At 30.9% G+C, this 23,946-nt stretch overlaps 1 protein-coding gene across 1 annotated transcript in view; it reads left to right on the forward strand.

The window, feature by feature from the left end:
* LOC129234121 (cullin-3-like) overlaps positions 1 to 23,412 on the forward strand; it is an 86,924-nt gene extending 63,512 nt beyond the window's left edge. Inside the window, exons 15-19 of the mRNA XM_054868012.1 lie at positions 1,575 to 1,643; positions 7,226 to 7,298; positions 16,614 to 16,683; positions 16,948 to 17,054; positions 22,668 to 23,412. Coding sequence (XP_054723987.1) covers positions 1,575 to 1,643; positions 7,226 to 7,298; positions 16,614 to 16,683; positions 16,948 to 17,054; positions 22,668 to 22,692 — 344 coding nt within the window. The 3' untranslated portion in view covers positions 22,693 to 23,412. The remainder of the gene's footprint in view (positions 1 to 1,574; positions 1,644 to 7,225; positions 7,299 to 16,613; positions 16,684 to 16,947; positions 17,055 to 22,667) is intronic.
* The last annotated feature ends 534 nt before the right edge of the window (positions 23,413 to 23,946 follow it).

Raw genomic sequence — 23,946 nt, forward strand, 5'->3', positions numbered from 1 at the left:
TTTAATTTGCCTAACAATTTTTATGTTTGCAAAGCAAAACAGAAGGATTTTTTAAGCTTCTAAAACCTATTGTTTACTTCTGAAAAGTTGTGCGGTTTATAGAGAATTGCGTTATATGGGTCGGCGTTATAATGGTCTTCTACTGTAAATCTAAGTATAGCAAAATCATTTTTTTTCCCTTTCAAACAAATATTTGACATCTAATTCAACTTGTTCAAGCTCATTTTGCTGATCAGAACATAATTTATCAGTAGAGTTAATTTTTTTTAGATATTTGAGTTGTTCTGTATGTTACAAGTGTGAACTAATTATTTAATTGTTTAGCATATTTGCTGCAGTGATTGATTAAATCTATCACTCACTATGATAAATTTTATTATGTTAACATGGTTTTGAATGTTTAAAGTTAATGTCAACTTACTAAACAACATTTATATTGTTTTCATTGTGTTTATATTGTCATATGGAGAGTACCCCTCTAAACGAAGGGATTAAGTATTCCTAATATGCGATTTTTACAAACATACTTGTTCTATTATTAACAATCAGTGGCAATTTACTAAAAGTATGTCTCAATTATTTAAGACTGTCTATACGTTAACATTATACTTTGGAATTTTTTTTAAGTTGTATTTAACGGATAATGTAAACTTTGGAATGCTTTCCTAAAAAAAGTTTCCCTTGACACATTCAGCCAATCATTTCTTGAACTAAAACAAAATGGCTGAAAAAAAAAATGTTGCCAGTTTTATGTACAAGTATAACTTTAATATAATTGTCAGGTTTCAAATTCGATTTTGGTACATTTTTGGCTATGAGATCATGTATCCCTAGGGATCAAGTATCCCCAGTCTCCCCTAATGAAAAAGTCCTAATATGAACAACAAGTTTATTAACGATTAACAATTGTATAAATTAAAATAAAAAAAGTTACTAACTCAAAGCCATATTCAAAAATTAAGCTTTACCTAAAACTATAACTTCAATTTTTAAAATTGAAATAAATTCCAAGCTAAAATAAAAATGCAATTTTATTGCTATAGCTTATCCCAATGTCTTATTGAGCCATTAAATCTGTATTAACCTCTATGAATCCATTATACTATCTAATTTCATTGTGTGTTTCTTTTTTTTTTTTCTTTTCCTTACTAATATTTCCTGTTTTCAATAAAATAAAAAATGTGCACACTGTACGTTGAAAAATATCAAAAATTGAATGTCCTGATTTTTTGTTCTGATATGTCTGTCGTATTGTGTCCTGTTTTTTTTTTTTTTTTAATTTTTTAAATGTATTATGAAGTTTGAATACCCCGTTTAATCGAATATTATGTGTTGGTGTGGGGGTTTCTATTTATTTTATTTTTTCATGCTGCACATGATGAAAAGTTTTCTTATTTCTTTACTTTTTAATCACAGAAATATATATGTATATATATGTTGAAAGTAGTGACACAAAATTAATTGCATTCTCTTCAGTTTATGGAAATTAATTTTTTTTTTTCATTTTTTAAACATATATATATATATATACACACATACATACATTGTTTTTTAAATAAGAGTTTTTCTTTTAGAACCAAGTCATCAGTTTACTGTAAATGACTCCTTCACATCTAGGCTGCATAGGGTAAAAATTCAAGCAGGTACATATATTTTTTCCCTGAATTTTACTAGTATATTTGTTTTGGTAAGGGTTTGAATTAAACAGTTAGGGTTTGGAAAACACTGTAGTAAGTTTCAACAAATTGGTCTTTCCTTTTGCATTCAATGATGTATTTTTCTTGTCATGTGAATTGTGTAATGAAAATGTGTGTGATAAAAAAATGTGTCATGTTTTTCGTTAAACACTTTTGTCAAAAATTTTTTTCTCAAATTGTCACTTGAAAAAAGGCATTTCTTGTACATATGTAGAATTGAATTTACTTGTGTACTAAAAACCATATGAGGCAGTGAGAAGCAAAGGGATGTAAGTAGACATTTTCACGTTTTGAGACTTTAAAGATAACATCCTAGGTAGGCTTTCACTGAGATTTTTTTTTCTAAATCATGCCGTACAGCCATACCTACCAGAGTTACTAGTACTATCTCTTTCCCCAAGAAAGAGTACGGGTTCACCTACTATTTGTACTGGTTATCTCAAAATTTTTAATTTTGCCACTTAAATCCCTTTGCTTCTCACTGCCTCATATGATGATTTTAGTACATCAAGTTGCCGGCTGCTCTAGAACCCATGTTGTACTAGATGCTTACCCAAACCAACTCAAAATTTGCAATAACTCAAGAAAGTTATCATGGCAAACAATATTGAAAATATTTGAAATAGTTCAAAAGAAAAAAAATCCCCTCTGCTCCAATTCATAGAGGCTGCTTTGGGTTCTATTTCTTGCTATTTTCTAAAAAATGTGTTGGAATGAATCAAAATATTTTATTACTGTTTGTTTTAAAAATTACTGTAGGTATTATTATAAAATTTATTAAAAGAAGTTTTAATATATATATATATATATATATATATATATATATATATATATAAAATTAAGCAAACAGAATATCAAATATTAAACAAATTATAAATAATAAATGATGATAAAAAGGAAAAATGCAAACAGCTATTACGTACTTAATAGCTGTTTGCATTTTTCCTTTTTATCATCATTTATTATTTATAATTTGTTTAATATTTGATATCCTGTTTGCTTAATTTTATATTTACTTGGCTTTTTAGTTTTGCTGCATTGCGCATCTATGGGCTCTTGGTGTGGTCTTTTCAATATTTTTCACTTTTATTATATATATATATATATATATATATATATATATATATATATATATATATATATATATATATATATATATATATATATATCTTAATATATAAAAATCTTCTGTGTGGACATTTGTCACCATAAGGCTTTTAAACAGCTGGACCGATTTTAATCAAATTTTTGGAGTGTAGTTAAGTTGTGGCAAGCATGGTTTCGAAGGGCAATGGATAGAATCGGAAATGTTTTTGTTAATTAATTTAAACATTGGATGGTTATATCTCCCAAATGATTAATATTTATTTTAACCTATTGTTGAGCGAGAACTGAAATAAATATTTAACCCATTGCCAAAGGCCAATAAGAAAGCCAGTTCTGCTTTTTGTAATGAAATTTCCTACTGTGATATGTCAATTGAGAATAGATAAATCGTAGAGAGAGAGAGTGAAGCCTTTATTTCTTGAAAGCAACAATTTTAGGTCCCGTGATATATTTTAAAGTAAAGTACTGGAATTCACGCAACACATGTGTTCTGTCATCGTAGTTGAACCTTGGGACCGGATAGGTGCTTTAGGTTTTCCTAACTAAATGATCAGTAAGTACCAAAGTACCGTACCTAGCAACATTTGTTTCTCCGCTAAAATCCATCTGAGTTTTGGCACCAATGTCAAGAATACTTTAAGGATTATATAACTAATCAGTACATTATTAAAGGAAAAGATGATGGAATTTAAAGGCGAAACAAATTTTATTTTCTTCCAGAAAAATTTACAGCATGGTAGTTCTGTACACAAAAGATCAGTGCAGTGGAATATCTTTATTTTTGGTGGAAAGAACAAAATAGGCAATATATGGAGTTTAAAAGTGTTGCGTTCAAAAGATCAGACCGCTAATCGGTCGGAGTTGGCTGTGCTCACTGATCGGCTGGGTTACATTAACGTGGTGGCTTGGCGACTTTGGCCATAAACAATAGAGTTGCATGATTATTTGTTTACATTTTAGATCTACTGTTAATGTAATTTACTGTATTTTTTGTTTATTTGGCAAAATATTTCAAATTGCAAACAATTGTTTTTCATTTTCAAAGAGTTTTTAGTGATTTTAGTTGAAGAATATATTTTATTTTACATCGAGGGGGGGGGGATGAGTGATTTTCGCTTATTCAGAGAACTGTTTTTACCTTTATCATTTTTCTACACGATATCCTTTCGATTGCTTTATTTTTTTTTCACATGGGGGATGTTGCAGGGGATTTCCCGTTCGTTCTAGATGAGTAGTTGGATTTTCACACTTAATATCTGAGAACACTTTTTATCCTTTGAGTATGGCTGAAGGAACAAACCACCAAGTATGGGAGAAAAAATCTATACATATAATAAAATAGTTAACAAAACAACTGTTCAGTGGGCATTAGATAAATCAAGTTCTAATAAATATACACATTCTGACACCAAGCAGCTTGAAACATTTTCTTTTTACTTATTTTTCTCAACAAAATGATTAAAACACTTGATGATTTATTGAAATTTTTTAACTTTTCAATTTACAAAGTTTGAACAGAACAACATCTGTCGCTGTCCTCTAGTGTATGTATGTAATGTATGGTAAGCAACAAAAGATTGAAAAAAAAAATATTTAAAAAAAGGGGGGAGGAATAAAAAAAATAAACAAAGCCAAAGAAAAGAGAGACTGCTTTGAGATTGATCTTCATCAGCATTGGAAATTTCGAAGTATGAAGTACCAGAACTACAAAGTAACACCAAATGGATATTTAGGCAAACGCACTACAAATCCAAATAATGCATATTTTGAAGTGGCAGCCAAATTTAGAAAACGTAAAATATGGGGAGAGGATGTAATAAATATGCAAATTGTGTGTGTGCCCTTTTTTTTTCAATCTTTTGTTACTTACCATTATTATTCTTAACTTTTTTGTAATTGTTGCTTTGTGCATTTTTAAGTTAAGGTTTTTTTTTTCTTTGCTACTTATATTTATCTTGTATTTATACATTGTATATATATATATATATATATATCTACATAGTATAAAATGAAGTCCCCAAAAAGCGTCTGTGTGTTTGAACTCGCAAAATTCGAGAACTACCCGGCCGATTTCGATGAAATTTTCACAGTTCGTTCCTTTAAGTCCTGAAAAGGTTTGCAGACCAATTCGAAAATAATTTGATGAATAGTTCTTTTTGGTTCCAATTTAGGCCCAATATTCTCATAAATTCCCGATTATGGGGGTGAAAAATTACTTGCACATATTAATATTATATGTCTTTGGAAAGAGTAGAACTTTCCGCGTTCTACACAATTTGTTTCAATGATCTAACTTAATTACGACGGGAGTTATTTGCATTTTTAGCTCGAATTTGTTTAGAATTAGCTGAAATTTAGGCACTACTTTCTTCATTAAATCTATGAATAAAAAGTGAAGGGATTGTCTCACAATTTTCTTTTTCACAAAACTGAAAAGAGCGACTTTTTTTACTCCAGATCTAACTCGACCTATGGTCGAAAGTTTAACCCTCTGTCTCCATTAGAAAAAAAAATTACAAGCGAATTAAATGAAGTTCAAAAATCTGTTCTCTATTCAAGTTCTTAACCATTTTATTTTACGTTTCCACGGTAACGCTTTTTGAATCCATTGTTTATTTCCATCTTTCTCATTTTCAATTCTTAAACTTATTTTACTTTGTGTTTCCATGGTTACGCTTTTCAAATCCATCTTTCTCATTTAAATTTCTTAAAAGTATTTTAATATCTGTCATCATTGTTTGGAGGGGAAATTTTGCATGATGGTTTTTTTCTTTAATTTAAGCCTGACTGTTGAATATACGTCACTTGACACAATTTTTATTTTCAAAGTAGACTGGGCAATGCAGCTAGTATATATATATATATATATGAGAAGCGCAATACCAAATATTAAGCAATTTATATAAAAAAAAATAATGTGAAAGGCAGTACAAACATAATAAGAGAAAAACCTGAAAAATGTTGGGAAAACAGCAAAACAAAGTTGCAAAAAAAGGTAAAATGAAACAAGAAATGGAAACTTAAATAAAAATAATTGAGAATGACAGAACAGTAACACTTGTAGGGCAAAGACCAAATGAGTTCAAAGAAAGCAGGGCGGGGGGGGGGGGGGAATAATTATACGGGGGAAAAAAGCTAAACTGCAGTAAAATGCGGAATGACTTTAAAATTGCTTACTAGATTAGAATGCAAGCATTCTTCATTCCGTACAGTGTAGTTAATTTGTTCATATGAAAATTTTTTAACTTGAACTTCAAAAGACTCATATTTTTGAGTACTCTGTGTGTGTAGTTGGGGGTGGGGGGGGGGCATACATATTGCAAAAGAGTAAAACATTTTTTTTAATGAAATTCAATTTCATTGTTTATATGAGTCAACTTAATTTTTTTAGAAAACATTTCCTGAAATTAAATATATATATATATATATATATATATATATATATATATATATATATATAAATTGAGGTGTTTTTTTTTTTTTTTTTGTATGTGTGTGCTTTTTGGCAACTTTTTATAAACTTAAAACTTAGAATTTCAAAAATAAGGTTCTTTCGATACACCCTTGTGGTCGTTAACTATCTGAATAAGTTTTGATGCTTTTTTAATTAGCTACTCAGTTAAACAATTGGTATTTATCAATATTTACTACAACTGTAGTACATTTTTTACAAATTTGTAATTTTATTAGTCTGCACTAGCAGCAGTTTTTTTTTTTAGCCTGCAAAGCAAAAGCAGGTTTTTTATGTAAAATTTTATTTGTGTACTTTCATAAATCAGCCCTTTTTTTCTCTCTCTCTCTCTCTTTTTTTCTATAAATTCAGATGTGTGGTGCTTCTGCATTCTACACCATGCAATGCAAATTAACTAAAAAGATATTTTTTAATTTTGGATTTATCCACTTTAAATTAATAGACTTGGGGTTACAAAATGCTTCAGGGGAAAAAGTTAACTACTTTTAAATTTATGCTGTCTGTAAAATGAGTTTATTTTTTAACTAGTGGTACCCGCACGGCTTTGCCCGTAATAGTAAATTAAAAGGTCTTTTGGTTCACCTATATATTTACAAATAATGTATGGTGAATTTTCCCGCCAATTGGCTTGTGCCCATGTTACGGTTCCATGTTATGATAATTTCGTAATTTACTCGTTCATCTTATGATATTTTTGTTCTTAAAATTGGAATAGAAGAAGAGCCACATCGAATTTTCGAAAAATCGCTTCGAAGTGCACACCCCCATGCTACAAACTAACTTTGTGCCTAATTTCATGAAAATCGGCCGAATGGTCTAGGCGCTACGCGCGTCACAGAGATCCTGACAGACAGAGGGACTTTTAGCTTTATTATTAGTAAAGATTCTGTTTGAGGCTATGTTGGTGAACATAATAAATGGAAGTTTTAATTTCTTTTCTTTTTGGCAGTTGCTGCTAAAGGTGAATCTGAACCGGAGCGAAAAGAAACACGAAGTAAAGTAGATGAAGACAGGAAGCATGAATATCCCTTTTAAACAATGTTTTAATACTTGTTATTATTCAGATTTTGAACCGTCTTATAGTAGACAAGATGTCTGACTGATTTTTCCCTCTTGACAATGTTTCTCACAAGTAATTGTCTTGTCCATGTTCTTAGAGCATTTCTCTCTAACCATTTTCCCCTCACCCCTTAACACTGACAAACTTCTCATATATTATATCTTCTTTTAGCCAAGAACATTTTATGGTACCATTTGTATTTACTAGTTCTTCATTTTCTGCTTAAAAAGGAAAGAAAAGTTTAGAAGTTTAAATACTTGGTCAAAGCAATTCTTGTTGTGAGTCACAAAGTTAGATTTTTTGGATCACTTATACTTGTTTCTGTGTGTGGTTATTGATTTAAAACTGAATAAGTCATACGAATGCCTGAATTTTCGGAAATTGCAAAACTTCTGTTAAAGCTGTTTTTTCCCTTTATCGCACTTATCGGTCACAAAGTCCCACAAACAACTGCTCTCGTGGAAACCCGAGGATTTCATTGAATCTTTTTTGGATGACCTGACGATTAACTGAAATGTTCACTGTTCGTTTTTGTACACTTTTCGGACATCGACTATCATTTCCAAACCACTTGAAACGGCATGCCGTTTCAAATGCTGTTTGTCGAGGTACAACAAGGAAAAGAACTGTTGTTCTACTTGGTTAAACAACTTAAAATAGCAGGCATTTCGCTTAAAATTGTAAGAAAACCAAAAAACAATACATAAACTAATTAATATATTGTAAATTATTTCCTAATAAAGTGAGAAACAAAAATAAATTATGTACTCATTAAAATGAAATTACCTTTCTTCCATTCGATGGTACAATTTTTGTCCGATATTTTTTTTACCGCACCCTGTATACTGCCGTGCTAAGCAAAAAAGGGGACTTAGCAGTTGGACTCAAGCTGAGATATTGTATTTTAAAGTGTAGCTCTTCCATATATTTGAGTCATTCTTGATCAAATGATCCTAAAACATTTTATTTATTAAGTAAAATACGAAACAGAGAACAACTTGGTTACAATAACTCAAATTTGTTCAAAAGGGCTGGTATGACTACTTTTACTACTGTGCTTAGCACGGCCGGGTGAATAAACTTAAACTCCAGTTTAATTTTGGTTCAGCTTAAGAAAAACCAGTTTAGTTTTGATTTGGACTTAGATTGGATTGGAAAAAAATCAAAACTCAATAGCTTTCATTTTCAGAAAGTAACATTGTATTATTTTTCTTCCAAAAAAAAAAATATCAATCATGTTTGAAAGTCGAAAATTTCAGAAGTTTCAAAGGCAATCTAAAATAGAAAATGTAATTGTTATGATTAGACACACATTAGCCAATATTATTGGTTGAGTGACGACTTGACTTATTTCTGGGTTTGACCATGAAAGCCCTCTACTCAGTAGTAAAATAAAAAGGTTTTTTCTTCTAATTAATCTTACATTTATGTGTATTTCTGTCAAGCAGAAAAAGAAGATGTGTGGATAGCATATATTTTTTAATACTTAACCCTTTATATGTTACAAGAAACACGGAACTGTTAAGAAACCCAAATTTTATTCATAAAGAAATCAAATTTCCCATTTTTTCCTATTTTTCCCGAAAAAAACCGGTTTTTTTCCACCACTTAAAAATTTCCGGAAATTTTACATCTCTAATTGTAATATTTGAAATCAACATGAAATTGAGTTGGTTAGGTTAGAAACATAATCCAAATACTTATTTCCTATACATAAAATAAAATAATAAGCATTTCATGGTTGCTATATTATGTAATAGTTTCAAACAAAAATCATACAAAATTTTGATGTCCGATTTCGCTCATCATATCATATGTTTACAATTTCAGCCTTTTATGTTCACCAATATTGTAATTTTTCTGCCTTAGTTACTAGTATGTGAGACATGCAAGCCTTTTTCTAATTGCTTCTCGTCATCCAAACTGTTTGATAGTATTTTTTCCAAAACTGGATGAAAAGATCCTTGTGGAGAAAAATCTGAATGTTCTACAACATCTGTTGTGTAGTGTTTCACTGGAGGAGTTGTTCTTTTAGGTGTTTTTTTTTTTTTTTTTTTTTTTTTTTTTTGGCACAGTTTTATTTCACAAGGAAGACATGGTTGCCACGCACCTGGAAAATATGGAAAATCTGGATTTGTCATTGAAAATGAAACACCTAAAATGGTCAGGGAATTGTCAGGGAAAGTAGAATGAAATTTCTCGAAATGTCAGGAACTCTCAATTTTTGCATCTGATAGGTGAAACTGTTAATAAAATGAATAAATAAATAATTATAAAAAAAAACAAACGTAAATTATGAAGCTCTGATTTATATCATTACATTTTATTTTGCTTCTTTTGGAAAAAAATCAAGCCATGCATTACTAGTATTTTTCGCAAAGTACATGTGATCGTACTAGCATTTTAATAGCCTTCATTTACCTTTTTTTTCTTTCTTTTTCATGAAATGAATTATCATAAAAATTTAACGCCTTAAAATTTTAGCTTTTATAGGTTAAAACTTGTTTTTTTTTTTTTGGAAACTTGCCAGCATTGAAAGTGACTTTGCCAAAAATTGCTTAGTGTGTTTGAGATTTCAGTCCATATGCATCCTTTAAGTTTTTCCATCATTTCAATAGTTGGAATTTATTTTAATTAATTCTGGATTAGAATGACTTTATATATTTATTTTTGCCAACTTTAACTATTATTGAGTTTGGCACGCTTGGCTTCCTTAAGAGGTTTTCCACCTCCAGCTTAGTCACTCCTATGCCATGCTGATGAGTGCATTAATAAGCACAAAACTGCAGTCCTCGGCTAGAATTGACTGATCTGGTGGTGTATTTCATGTATTATTGGTTAATTAGCAGTTACATTTTTTTTTTTGTAAAAATACTAAATTGTAAAAGTCCATTTTAGACGAATAGTGTAATAATTTTCTATATTCTTATGTATTAAGAATATGGATTTTAAATAGAATCATCATTGCAGAGAATATTTATAGCATTATATTGTTACTTTTTAAACAGAATGAACTATAATTTTTATAGATCCTTGCTCTCCAAAGAAAGATGTTACGATTTTATCACAATGCAGATAATTTTTTCCCATGTTTATGTTACAGTTGAGAATAGTGGCAATGTCGATGTTTTGGAAACATCCATTGTGGTTTTTGTTAAAACATTGATGCTTTAATTTTGAACACCTTTTTTTTTTTAATGTCAATGTTTTTTAAAAATATGTCACACCACTTTTTGAGAGTGTAGTATCAGCAACGGTATTTTTGTCAAAAATTTGAAAGAAAAGTAGCATTATGAACTGGCGAAATGCTGTTATTCATGCTGTAATGAGGGAGGGAGACTTAAATCAAATGGGATTTCTTATAACAGGGTTCGTACGCCCTTGAAAAACCTTGAAAAGTGCTTGAAAAAAAAAAAGTCATTTTCAAGTGCTTGAAAACTTTGAAAAAGTTTTAAAACCTTGAAAAAGTTTCTTAGTGCTAAAATTCTCTCAAAAATCAACGAATTGTGCTTAGAAGTTTTAAAAAAGTATTTCACCAATGCAATTTTCTGAACATGTGTTCAGTATGCAACATCGCGAAAAATTGCTTCCGTGTTTGGGATTTCAATCCTTTTGTATCTTGTAAATATTTTGATGTTTTTTACAACCGAAAGATATTTTGACATATGGTACCTTAGATTAGTTTATTTTTTGTTTGATTTCATTAATTAACAAAGAAATTAATTTGGAAACCATGACAACATTGAACTTACTCGGGTTTCGCGGAAAATTGCTCTTGTGTTTGAAATTTCAATCTTTTTGCATCCTGCAAATATTTAAATATTTTGGCTAATCAAATGTTAGTTTTGCATATGCTACCTTAGATTAGTATATTTTTTGTTTAATTTTAATAAAAAAACAAATAAATTTATTTCATGGGAAACATGCCACGTCGAACGAACTCAGACTTTGCGAAAAATTGCTTCTCGTGTTTGAAATTTCAATCTTTTTGCATCTTGCAAATATTTAAATATATTCACTAATCATCTACGGTAGCAAATTTTCATATTTGCTACCGTAGATTAGCATATTTTATGTTTAATTTCAGTAAAATATAAGTTTATTTTATGGGAAATATGACAACATTAAACTTAAGAGTCATTGTCTGTAAGAATCAGGCAGTTTAAAGCATTTGTGATTGTTGACATTTTTAATTTTTTTTATTTTCACATATGTTGTTCCTTATCATAAATGTAATGTAAATCCGAAATTTGAGCTTTGTCTGACTCACCGTTTTTGAGAAAACAATTTTTTTTTGTTTAGGGGGCGTGGCACATTTTTGCCGGTTTTTCAAATTTGCAGATTTTAATGTGCTTGTTGCTTGAAGCGCCCTTATAATGACATGGATTTTTTAATTCCATATTACTATATGGTCTTGTTAGATACTGTTACAGCTGTCAAATAGGTGACACTAAGATGGCGACGCCCACAAACTCCGTTTAAAAATGACCGAAAATGAATTTTTTTCTATATTCAAGGCCAATTTTCTCAAAGCGCCTTCATGATGACACCAACATTTTTAGATCATTTTCTAGCCACACTTACATACATCAAAAATATGTATCAAAATCGGTGTCACTATAAGGGCGTCAGCTGATATTGGAACTTTTATTCAATAAATTTCACAGAAACACAAATATTTAAAATCTAATTACAACTGTCGCCCTCATAGCAGATATCTGATACTACATTAGGTTGATAACCAACATGTTTGTCTAACATTTGCACAAAAAAAATCAGTGTCACTCCTATTATTTTTGGAAATATAATCGTTCCAAGTTAGTACGTTATGGCGGTTTTTTTAATATTTATTTATTTAATATTTTCACACCCAGATTTTTTTTGTATATATTTATTTTTAATTTAATACAAAGAAGTGTACCTTATAACATAAACAGCTTTGGGCAGCAAGAGAGTCTTTTTCTGGAATAGAAAATGCTCGTTTTGATATAGGTACCAGGTGGATCTATTGTGCATAACATGTCTAGACTATTATACCAATACTCGTCTTGTTTTTTCCGGTCAAACAAATTTATTTATTCCAATTGTTCTTGACATGCATTTGACATAAACTTGCAAATGGTCAACTTCTACTCTTTTTCTGGGATACCATGTTTTCCCATGCTTTAGTGGTACAAAATTAGCAGTTTTCAATAAGAGATGACCGTCTTTCTGAAATTGGTTTGACTTGATTCTTAATGTTTTCTTCTTTTTGGTCTAAGTTATCCTCAAATTCAGTTTCAGATTCTGAATGTTCGCTTTCTTCAATATTCTCATTTGATGTATTGAGAATGCATTCGTTTTTTTTTTTTTTTTGTTTCTTCCATTGAAAAAAAGGATAGGATTTGTTTCATAGTACAATACTCGGAAGCAACGAACAGTTTTTTCCCCGTTACGAACTGCATTTCTCATCTAGTGTGCAACTTGACAGGGATGTTGTTTTTTCCCAGTATTTTCACCAATCGTAAATTGTTCTTATAAATACTCCTTCTGCTTTGAAGTGAACTTGAACTGAGCTCGTAAAGATAGGGACCATCCAATTTCATTAAATTGAACTTTTGGCAATGCAGGGGTATTTATTAGTTGAAAATTTGAAGCATTTATATAAGATGTTTGTAAGAGCTTCTCTCTATACATCTTTCGTATAAAATCCATTTGCAAGTTGAGGTCAAATGTATGTCAAGAACAATTGGAATAAATAGATTTGTTTGGCTGAAAAAACAAGATGAGTATTGGTATGATAATCTAGACATATTATGCACAATACATCTGCCTGTACCTATATCAAAACGGGCATTTTCTATTCAAGAAAAAGACGCTCTTACTGCTCAAAGCTGTTTATGTTAAAAGATACACATTTTTGTATTAAATTAAAAATAAATATGTTCAAAAAACTATCTGGGGGTGAAAAGATTAAATAAATAAATATTAAAAAACGCCATAACGTACTAACTTCGAACGATTATATTTCCAAAAATAATAGGAGTGACACCGATTTTTTTTGTGCAAATGTTAGACAAACATGTTGGTTATCAACCTAATTTAGTATCAGATCTCTGCTATGAGGGCGACAGTTGTAGTTAGATTTTAAATATTTGTGTTTTTGTGAAATTTATCGAATAAAAGTTCCAATATCTTCTGGCGCCCTTATAGTGACACCGATTTTGATACATATTTTTGATGTATGTAAGTGTGGCTAGAAAATGATCTAAAAATGTTGGTGTCATCATGAAGGCGCTTTGAGAAAATTGGCCTTGAATATAGAAAAAAAATCATTTTCGGTCATTTTTAAACGGAGTTCGTGGCCGTCGCCCTCGTAGTGACACCGATTTGACAGCTGTAATAGTATCTAAGAAGACCATATAATAATATAGAATTTAAAAATCCATGTCATTATAGGGGCGCTTAAAGCAACAAGAACTTTAAAATCTGCAAATTTGAAAAACACGCAAAAATGTGCCACGCCCCCTAAATTAAAAAATTTAATTTCCCAAAAACGGTAAGGCAGACAAAGCTCATATTTTGCACAAACATTACATTCATGATAAGGAACAACATTTGCAAAAATAAAGAAAATTAAAAATGTCAACAATCACAACCTGCCTGATCCTTACAGACAATGGCTCTTAATTCGCAAAAATTTGCTTCCCTTGTTTGAGATTTCAATCCGTTTGCATTTTGTAAATATTTTTATATTTTTGGCAATTAGTAGTTATTTTGACACTGCTACATCAGATTAGCTTATTTTATTTTTTATTTTAATAACTAAAGAGTTAAAGAATTTATTACCTTGGTCTTGTTTAATTATTTGCTTATTTATTTTTGTAATTTTGAAGGATTATCTTTACCTAATTTTTGGTCATAACAGATTTTTAAAAAAAAAATTTAAATTTCAGCAGTTGAGCACCTAACAAATTAACTTAAAGTTTGTATTTTAAACATAAAGTTGATTTATATAATTTTATTAATAAGTACATCATTTTTTTATGTCTGCTAAAATAAATAAGGTGTATAACAGGGGTGGTTGTGTTATGATTATTCACTTGAAATTCAGTAGTGTTCGTTTTTATGCTTTTATCTCCAATTTTCTCCTTTTCCTCAAATGTTCAAAATTACTACTTTATTAAGGTTGTGGGTACTTGGAGCTTACTGAAAGAGGCTTTAATCAGCAAAGTGGTAGATAGCTTAAGGAGGGTCATTCATCTTCATTTGGATCTAATAAATTGACCAGTACCAGCCTAGCTAGGCCCAGTGCCTGTTGCTGGTTATCAACAGGCACTGGGCATGGTATTTCTATGCAGAATATTTTGACTTAATAAACTATTTTATGAATTGTATGCATAGCAAAAGCTATTGTTGTACATATGTATATTCAAGTAAAAGGGGTCTTAGTTTTAAAAATTATTCCCCCCCCCCCCTTGCCCCATTTTGCTCTTTGAAACTTTCAGGTAATTTTTTATGAACTCACAAATCACAATTACACCTGAATATTATTGCCTTTCTAAATTTAAATTCTAATTTCAACAATAACCCATTTTTTCCCAAAATAAAACTACTTTTGTCATAATATATGTCAACTTCTTGTGAATCTTTTCAATTTCGAAATATGGCTCTATAAATCTGAACTTGTACGTTTATTGTCTATTGCAAGTTAATCAATGAAAGCTGAATAGGCTCAAGTTTGCATTCAGATTATTTATCACTGCTTAAGCTGCTTTTGTATATTTTGATGTGTAGAGACTGTACTGTGGACTTTCATAAACTTTTCTTACTTCCTATTTTTTAAATTTACTCGAGGACAGTTGAAATGCCTTATTGGCTGAACAGCTAATAAATACATACGAATAATTGATTTGCATACTTATAAATGATTTGCAAACCTAATATTTTTAGAACTTAATAGTGCAAACTGAAATAACTTTCTGGGTAGTGTTTTGTCCTAACCGCCCTTATATTGTAATAAACCACTGTATAGATATTGGAAATAAATGTTGAAACCGGGGGGGGGGGGGAGTGACTTCAAAAACTCCTCTCTGGCAATGCCATTGAACTTGGTTATTTTAGTTTCTTCCCATGAAAGTTAAAAGCACTTATGAAAGGTTTTTCTTTTTTTAAGTATTAATTTGCTGATTCTAGAAAATATACAAACCTCTGACTCCTGCAACCTTTGAAAAACCTCAAAATTAAACCTCTTGGTATCTGCTTCTCTTTATGACCAAACTTTTCAAACATTTTCAGAAAAACTTTCAACGCAGTAGATTTTTCACCAAAGTGTCTCTCGTTGTAGAAAAAGCAATTTTGTTTTCCTATACTTTTTTGTATTATTGCCTTATTTCTATGTGTTTGTAGTAAATGAAATCTGCATACAATATTTTTAGTACAAATTTATGATATTGCCTTGAAAACAAAATTTTTTACCTTGAAAAGTACTTGAAAAGTGCTTGAATTTTTTTCTACCTAAAGGGTATGAACCCTGTATAATATGCTCAGTTATGCTAGAATGGTCTCTAGTACATATCATTATGCTATAGGAAAATGTTGCAAAGTAAGAAAAAGTGCTAAGAAAAAGTTTTGAGTAATAAAATGTTTGCATTGAAAGGGCAACAAACTTAAGAAAATAATTGCAGAGATTTAAAAATGAAAGTTATTAATTGGAAATTACTGGCCTTTTCAAAGCATTTCTAGTTAAATTTCAAGTTAGTCTTAACTTAAACCAGATATTGATAACAATTATCGATAATGTTTTAAAGCATTTTTTGGTTAATAAATTAGGTTTATTTACAGTAAAAATTGTATTGATATTAAATAACGTAAGGAACATTCATTATCCTGGAATTTTTCCTAAAATATGGCCCCTGTGCCTCGTTTTGACCACCCCAGTATTTGTGCTTCGAACAGATCTTTTTAGTTTTATTTTAAATATGCCATTATGCAGATGCATATCCCCTAAGCAAAATCATTATTCCTTTGAGATTTTTTTTTCTTAATAAATTTCCTTTTTTTTTCATGTCAAAATTTCTTTTTATTTCTACCAAATCTTCACTTCTATCCCAAGTTAGACTAATTGAAGCAAAAATTGCATTATCTGATTTCTATTATGTACATTTTTATTTCAAAAGATTATATTTTAAATAAATATACTCTTAATAATTCTATGTACTCTTTACTTTGTAGCAAATAAAAATTTCTTTTTTCAAACTTGGTTTATACATTTCAATAATTTTCCTTAATTTTGTACGATTGAAGCAGCAATAGTGAGGATAATGAAAGCTCGAAAACGGATGGCGCATAGCATTTTGGTGGCTGAAGTAAGTTCTGTTTAATTTTGTTAAATGTGATCATCTTTTATAAATATCTGAATGAACCATCAAAGAATTCTGTTTAAAATATCATTAATCATCTCTCTTATCATAATTAATGTGCATAAAATGTAGAAAATATTTACTACAATAACCATAGGTTTATAATTGAAGTTAAAAATCCATTTTACTTTTGTTTCTTCTTAAATTTTAGTTTTGTATGTAAGAATGTGGGTTTGCTTCAATAGTGATTTTTCACCTTTTTTAACTTAGGTAACAGAACAATTGAAGTCCAGGTTTTACCCAAGTCCTATTATTATTAAGAAAAGAATAGAAGGTTTAATAGAACGAGAATATCTTGCGAGAACAGCAGAAGACAGGTAAACTGATATTTAATTATTTCAAATTTCAATGGGTTTATACATTTTAAGAGATAGCTAAATCCATTTTGACCAAATTTGGAAAATGTCTGTGCCTATGTTTGGAAATGTTTTTTTTTTTTTTTTTTTTAAATCCTCTTGCCACTCTAGAGCAAAACATACTATGTGGAATAGAACAAAATATGGCCCATATATGTACTCCATCTGAATTAGTGGTAATCAGTGTTTCTCACCAATTCATTACTCCAAGGGGTGGAGTGATAGAACTTCTTTTTCTTTTTAACAGGGTTGCCACGCACCGGGAAAACCTGGAATTGTCAGGGAAAATGAAAATGGCCGAAAATCAGGGAAATGTCAGGGAAAATGAAAAATTGCATTTTTCCGATCGATCTTGATCATCTTGATCGTTCTTAGCGCGGCCCCGCGGTCTATGACGTCCAAAAAAAAAACTTTCAACCTTGTTTTTTTCGCCGATATTCCCATTCTTCGTTTTGTCATTCCCCTCTTTCTTCTTCCCCCTGCAGTTCTTTTTATCAACTCTCTGCCATTGGCGTGTGCTCCATAGCAGTGGGCAGCGGACATGCTCAGAAGGTTCTTTTCTTCCATGTTTGAGCGGGCTCTGTTTAAATGCTTCTTGTTTACGTCAGCAGTTCTGAAGTTGTTATGATACACAGCACATTGTTTTGTCTGCGACTGAAGTTCTTAATGAGCTGCAATAATCCTTTCATATTTTATATTATTTTTTTTAATTGATTAATGAAATCGTATTCTTCTAAACAATTTTGTTCTGTAAATTTAGTTCATTAGACAATTTTAAACTTAGAAAGTTTCTTTTTTTACAGAAGTATGGCTAATCTTTTAGTATTTTAGTAGTGATCTTTAAAGACTTTCAATGCCCTTCTTTTTTTCAAAATAAAAGAAATCCGATTAAAAAAAAATCTGCACATCAGAGAAGTTTCTGATCATTGCTCAAAATTTAACTTTATGACAGGGTGCCCAAAAAAGTGATTATGGCGCAAGTTGCGCCATCAATTTTTTGGGGGGAGGGGGGAATTTTTAATTATTTATTTTACTTTATTTTTATTCAAATTATTTACTCATATTATTTTACTTTATTATTTTCATCTGTGTGTGTGTATTTTATTGCGGAGGAGCGAGCACACTTTTCTTTCAAAACAATAATAATTAAAAATAAATAGGTTAAAAAAAATAAAAAATGAGGGTTAAAAATAAAGTGCTAAGGCGTTCAGAAATATTGGGGGGGGGGGGGGTTGTGCCATTGAACTTGGAAGGGGGGAGCACCCCTGTTTTATGAGCAACAAACAGTAGAAATATGTGAAGCTAAAAGATGCTTGATTTTTTTTTTACAGGCCAAAGTCTAAAAGCTCTGTAAATTCAATGGATTGGAGGGGTGGAAGGCAATAATTGAAAAAGTTTAGGTTTCATATTTTTTTAGTTCAGATTATTTTAGCAATTAACTTTATTTTTGTGATACAGATGTCACAATTGTTAATTTCGCAGTTCTTTCACTTGATGTAAGGCAGTGGCTCCTCGCTATTGAAAATTAGATATGCTACATTTACATTAATTCTTTATTACAGTTATTTGCTTCACTTGTGTTAGTACATTAGGGTAGTTCAAAAAAACACTTTAAAAAAAAGGTCTCCTAGAAAACAGGACACCACTCAATGTTTTTAGACTTGTGGATAGTAAAATGCTGGAAGAATTTTAACTTCCTATTCCAACTGAAAGCCGGTGCTCGACCCCCCGTCCCCAAACTTCATAAATATGGGGAGGGGGTTAAAAAAAATACATTGAACTGAAAAAACAATGTTACACACTATAATTTACACGAGTTATATGCATATTCATTGCAATAAAATAATTACTTACATAAAAAAAAAAACAGCTGGGGAAATTAAATGTTTCTAAATTTGTGACTTTTTCTATTCTAGGGCTAATGTTAAATTAAGGGGTCATTGAGCAACCTCTTAAAATTTGAGTAAGAAGCTAAAACTTTTACAGAACAATACTATTAGTAAGTTTAAAAAAGATAAGGGGTGTCTTAGACTCGACCTGAGAGAAAAAAAAAATTTGAACCACCCTAGTACATATTTTTGATTATTCCAGCTTGAGTAAATTAAATTTTTTAACCATTGTTTGTAAAGTTTGAAAATGAGGTAAGTTTTATCAAAATTTGAGATGTATATATTAATATTGAAAAATGAAGGTGGAGATCGATAACCTGGAATTTTTTTCAAAACCACCTGGAAAACCTGGAAATGTCAGGGAATTTCATTCTTGAACTTCCGTGGCAACCCTGTTTTAAGCATAACTGCTATAACTCAAAACAGTGCAAGGATTCAGGGGAGAGAATTAGTCCATTGGTGGACCTCAGAAAGAACATGCGCTAATTCTATTTTGGTGGCAATCAATTGGTAAAATAAAAAATTTTCTTGTTAATTGTAGTAGTGAACGTCCCCCATCTATTTGCTGAAAATCAGTCTTTTGAAAGTGTTGAAAGACAAAAGTGGAACTAAAAAAATTACTTTTGGCAAGATAAATCAATTACGTGGGCAAAGGATTACTTGTAGGGTCAGAGCCGGATTTGGAAGTGTGGAGGCCCCGGGGCAACGAAGGAGTGGAGGCCCCTAATCAGGGTTCGAAAAGATCATCATATTTTTGAAAATACCCGATACTTTGATACATATCCGAATATTTTGATACACATATATAAATCCGATATTTTTGACCCGTAAAAGTTAGGATATTTTGTACACATTTTATTGTGGGGACCCCTTTGTTGTGGAGGCCCTGGGGCAGTAGCCCCGCCTGCCCTCCCCTAAATCCGGCCCTGTTTAGGGTTGCTCAAAGTTGAGTAATGCTCTTTGATCAAACCTTTTATAAACCTGACAAATTTGTACGAGCTTATATCTTTATGCTATAACTGAGATTTTTCTCAATAATACTTAAAATGCAATAGCTTCAAGCATAATGCTGCTGCTGGTCCCAAACCCAGATATCTCTCCTCTTGGCAATCTTTTCTGGGCTCCCATAAGTTGAACCTGTGGATTTTCCCTTTTCCTCTTGGTGCCCCTGGTGATGTGTTAGATGAAACATAAAGAGGGAGAGGGGGCGGCAACTGCGTGTTAGGTTAGGGCATTGTACGAGGGCAAGTCAAGTTAAAGCAATGTCTCTCCCCCCCCCCCCCCTCCCTCTGGAGGAGACCATCCAAACCTATCCTAATGTCCAGCAAATTGAAAAAATCAGCTCTAAAAAAGGAAGGAATTTTCTGTAAGAGAAAACCAGAAGAGAGATACCAAAAAGAAAGCAATATAACATTTTAGTCTGGGCACACATATCTGCTTTCTCTTGCTTACAAAAGTGGAAATAAACCAGAATAACGAAAAACTTGATCTAGGCGTTTCAAATAGATTCATTTTGTTCTCCTCTGTTCAGAGCCTCAAAAAATTACAAAAAGGAGGAGTAGTTTTTCTCACCTTTGGGAAGCAAAGGTGACACTAGCAAATCTTGTGGCAGGTCAGGCGTCTGTCATTGTTAAAGGTTGATAAGGATAAATAATTTTTCAAAAGGTTGTTCGTGGAATTCAAATGTTGCTAACGAATAGCAGTAGGGAATTTCTTCGTCACTTCAGCAATTAGAATCTATTTTTAGTTCTTTTAAACATGTGATAAATAGATAGGCTGATGTTATACTCAGATCACATCAACGGTAACAGCATAAATAATTAATATTTGAGACTAACACTGAACTAGAAACAAAAGTTGTTTCAGAAACACAAAACATTCAAAGCAGACATCTCTCTTCTCACCTTTTAAGCAAATCAGTTCCTAAATGGAAAAGTGATGTAAGCAGTATACAAGAAAGATTTTAGTTTCTCTATATAATTATATTTTCATCATAATGTTCTTTACATACAGTAAATGGTACATACACTATTTCTGTTATTGTTTTTTGCATTTTCAAAAACAACGGCTTTAGAGCGACCATCCTCCATTAACGATCACTTTGTTGAGGAATGGAGAGTGGTCGCTCCGGAGAAGTTATCTGCCTTGTGCAGGTAAACGGAAGTATCTGCAGAAATGTGTGGTGGGTTCAATACTAACAATAGGAAGATGTTGGAATTAGACTTTTTTCTTGCTTTTTTTTCAGCGGAAACCAAATAAGCGAGCTTGTACAATAAAGATAACATACAATAGATGACAAAAATGCCAAAAAATGAAAATTTTCAGTACAATTAGCCGTTTGTACTGCAAATTTGCACCTAAAGTACAATTAGCCGTTAATATATTCAAGTATTTTTGTGAATTTGAGCTCATTAGATTTTGTGTAGCATGTGCGTAAACTTGTGAAAAAGCGCGATATAGAAACTTTTTCCTGGATTTTAAGTTGTCATAAAATCTGAACAAAAATAATTCCAAAGCTCGTGTTTTGTGATTCAATTGTAAAAATACTCGTACAGACAAACAGTATTATAAGCTCTTTTTTTTTTACATTTATCTGAAAGAACACCATCGGAAAGAAAAACTTTTTATAGGAAAAAATATGTTCTTTCGAATGGTACCAACGAAAAGAAGATGCAAGGTGACAAACTTGAGCTACAGCGCCTTAAAAATAGGCTATTTTTCATGTGAACCATTTTGACAGTCACTTTGGATGCCAATATTTGTTAGAAAATCAATATTTACCCTATGCAGTTATAGCCACTTAAAAAAATGTATATTGACGATATAATCACAAAGTAAGAGCTTTTGAATCACTTTTGCTCGGAATTTATGACATTCTAAAATCTGGGAAAAGTTTCTCCACTGCGTTTGTCTTGCGACTTTGCATGGGTGCTACACGAAAGTTAATGAACTCAAATTCATAAAAATATTAAAACATCTTAACAACCAAAAGTACTTTAAGCCTCTAAAATTTCAGGCTTCCAGTGTAATAACATTTTCCACAACCTGCTCTTAAACATGGCAGTTCGTTACGATAGACAGAATTTCAAGCTCAATTTTTTATCCTTAAATGAAAGAATACTTATTTTGAAAGGCTTGTACAATAAAGATAACATACAATAGATGACAAAAATGCAAAAAAATGAAAAATTTGCCATTACTGCCCTTTATCTGCACATGGCAGTTATCTCCTATATAGTTTGGTGTATATATTTTGACTAACAGTTTGGCATCCAAAAGTAAATAACATCAAAATGCATACCAAAATCATATGCAGTGAAATCCCGTTACAACGAACTTCAATGGACTGAAATCTTTGTTTGTTGCAACAAGAATTTTGTTATAATGGAATTTCTGCAATGGAATGAAAAATAAAATGGGACTGAAAATGTTCTTGGTTGAAACAGATATTTCATATTAATAGTATTTCACGATACTATTTTTTAGATTAGTTATGCCTGAATAAAAGTTATTTTGAATGAATTTTAACTGTTTTAAAGAAAAACAGTATTTTTTAAATTTCAATGTTCCTGTGATATATTTATTGTATATGCTTATCAAATGTAACTTAACTAGTATATAATTATGATTCTCTGAAATTTTATTTTATTACAAAATATATTTTAAAATTTTAATTTTCTTTTAGGAAAATTTATACTTATGTAGCATGAGAACTGGAATGAAGAAATTCTTAGGTATTTGTAATGTTATAAACTTTTTATGATCATGGGGATACAAGTTATCCTTTAAAATTTTTTCATATGCTCACTTTGAACTTTGTAAATTAAGAAGCATATGGAAGTTTTCTTGAATCTTCATGTACTACATGCATTTGGCATCGATTCAACCATGTGAAGAAGGAAGCATATGTATTTTTTCTTTTTGACATTACACGCATATTTCCTTTTTGCTCATGAACTATGGACCTGAAATGGCAACATGTAGTTTTCACCGAATCAATCCATGAAGATCGGTTGCTTAAAATAAAGCATTGTTAACTAAAGAATATAGCCTTCTATGACATCCTGAAAAATAAAGTTGATGCAATTGGTAATGAACTTCTGGTTTTTTCCTTGAACTGAAAATATCTAGCCAATTTTTTCAATTTTAATTTTTTACAATATAGAAAACTATTTTTCCTATATCATTTTATATTTAAATAATGCTACTGCAACATTTTATTTTTTTATCTTAAAGTAAAATGAAAAAAATGGCTGTAATGACATATCTTCATTACAAGTAGTATATTGCAACAAAAAAGTTATCAACAAGTAATTGCAATCTACACATCATAAGTGAAATGCAGTTCGCAATGCATCGGCCCCGATATTAAACATTTAATCCTGTTGCTTCTAATTTGTAGACCTTAGCCTTTTTATGTAAATTATAGAGTTGTGTCGATGGGGGGGGGGGGGGGGGGGGGGGGCAAGCATTTTGCTATTTATACTGACACTTCAAACATGATTTTATATGAGAACAATTTAATTCCATTAAGAACTACATGGACTGAAAAAATGTTTCAAATTTTAATTTACCTATTTAATATAAAATCATGATGCTGTTGAGACACATTGCATTACATTGAAATCTGCTTTTAGCAGCTCTGCATAGTGTATTATATTGTAAATAAACATATATAAAATGTTATTTAAATATCAGTCAGCATGATTTATAGTTTTGCCATTTTTTCCCCCTTGAGTCATTCCACGTCAACTTGACCTAATTTTTCAAATCGTCCCCACTCGACCATCTTGGATTTGGATGACACTTTATGGAGGTGTAGAGATGTTTTTGAAACTAACCTATGCAAATCTTCAGCTTCCTATCTCAAAATCCTGAGGATCTGGGATCTCCGAAAAATGTGATCCAAAAGGGTGGATCAGCTTTCAGTGTCAATTTGCCAAGTTGAGACAAAGTTTGCAGAA

Source organism: Uloborus diversus, chromosome 1 (genome assembly GCF_026930045.1).
Source record: "Uloborus diversus isolate 005 chromosome 1, Udiv.v.3.1, whole genome shotgun sequence".
Lineage (NCBI taxonomy): Eukaryota > Metazoa > Arthropoda > Arachnida > Araneae > Uloboridae > Uloborus > Uloborus diversus.